Raw genomic sequence first — 766 nt, 5'->3', positions numbered from 1 at the left:
CCCCCCCCCCCAAGAGAAAAAAGAAAGGAGCCAACTGCCATCTCCTGCCTCCTCTCGCCCCACAGCTTCCCTGTTCCTCCCTGCCTGCAAAGCGCCCTCTGGAAAGCATCGAGACTTCTTTATGCACCGTGTGCGCTAGGGCTTTTTCCGGGGGGGGGGGGGGGGGGGGGGGGGAAGGGGAAAGGGGAAGGGAAAGAGGGGTTAGGGCTGGCCCTGAGGACGGAGGGGGGCGGAGGAAGGCTTAAAGCACTCGGGGGGCATCATTAGCAAAGAGAGACCGCGGGGGGGGGGGGGGGGGGGTAATTAATGGAGGAAGCGGAGCACGCCGCCGCCCCCGCGGGGCCAGCGAACCCCCCCAGCAGCACCCCAAAGCCCGCAGCTGCCGTCCCCCTGCCCCGACGACTCACCGGGGTCGAAGTCGGGGACCACCGCCTGGTACTGCGGCCCGACCCTCATGCCGCCGCCGGCTGGGGAGGGAGGCAGAGGGAGAAGCGTTACCGGGAGGGGGGAGACACCCCCCGCCGCCCCCCCCACCGCCCCCCCACGGCCTCACCGTGCTCTTCATCGCTGGAGGAGCCCGAGCTGCCCTCCTCCCAGGAGTTGCTGCTGCTGTTCCCGTTGGGGGCGGCGGCCAAACTTTTGTTATTCCCGTTATTACCGCCTCCCCCTCCGCCGCCACCTCCGCCGCCACCACCGGCAGCGGGGTTGTTAGCCCTGCCCCGCCGCTTCCCCGACACCTCCGGGCCCTTCTCGATCATGGCTGGCA

At 69.3% G+C, this 766-nt stretch overlaps 1 protein-coding gene across 1 annotated transcript in view; it reads right to left on the bottom strand.

Annotated features, from left to right (window-relative positions):
- RCOR1 (REST corepressor 1) overlaps positions 1-760 on the bottom strand; it is an 84157-nt gene extending 83397 nt beyond the window's left edge. The window contains exons 1-2 of the mRNA XM_035327246.1: positions 554-760; positions 408-467 (exon numbers count right to left, since the gene is read on the bottom strand). Of these exons, the coding sequence (XP_035183137.1) occupies positions 408-467; positions 554-758 (265 nt within the window). The 5' untranslated portion in view covers positions 759-760. The remainder of the gene's footprint in view (positions 1-407; positions 468-553) is intronic.
- Positions 761-766: the final 6 nt, after the last annotated feature.

The sequence above is a fragment of the Oxyura jamaicensis genome, chromosome 5 (genome assembly GCF_011077185.1).
Source record: "Oxyura jamaicensis isolate SHBP4307 breed ruddy duck chromosome 5, BPBGC_Ojam_1.0, whole genome shotgun sequence".
NCBI classification, from domain to species: domain Eukaryota; kingdom Metazoa; phylum Chordata; class Aves; order Anseriformes; family Anatidae; genus Oxyura; species Oxyura jamaicensis.
This window is presented reverse-complemented; position numbering and strand designations above follow the sequence as displayed.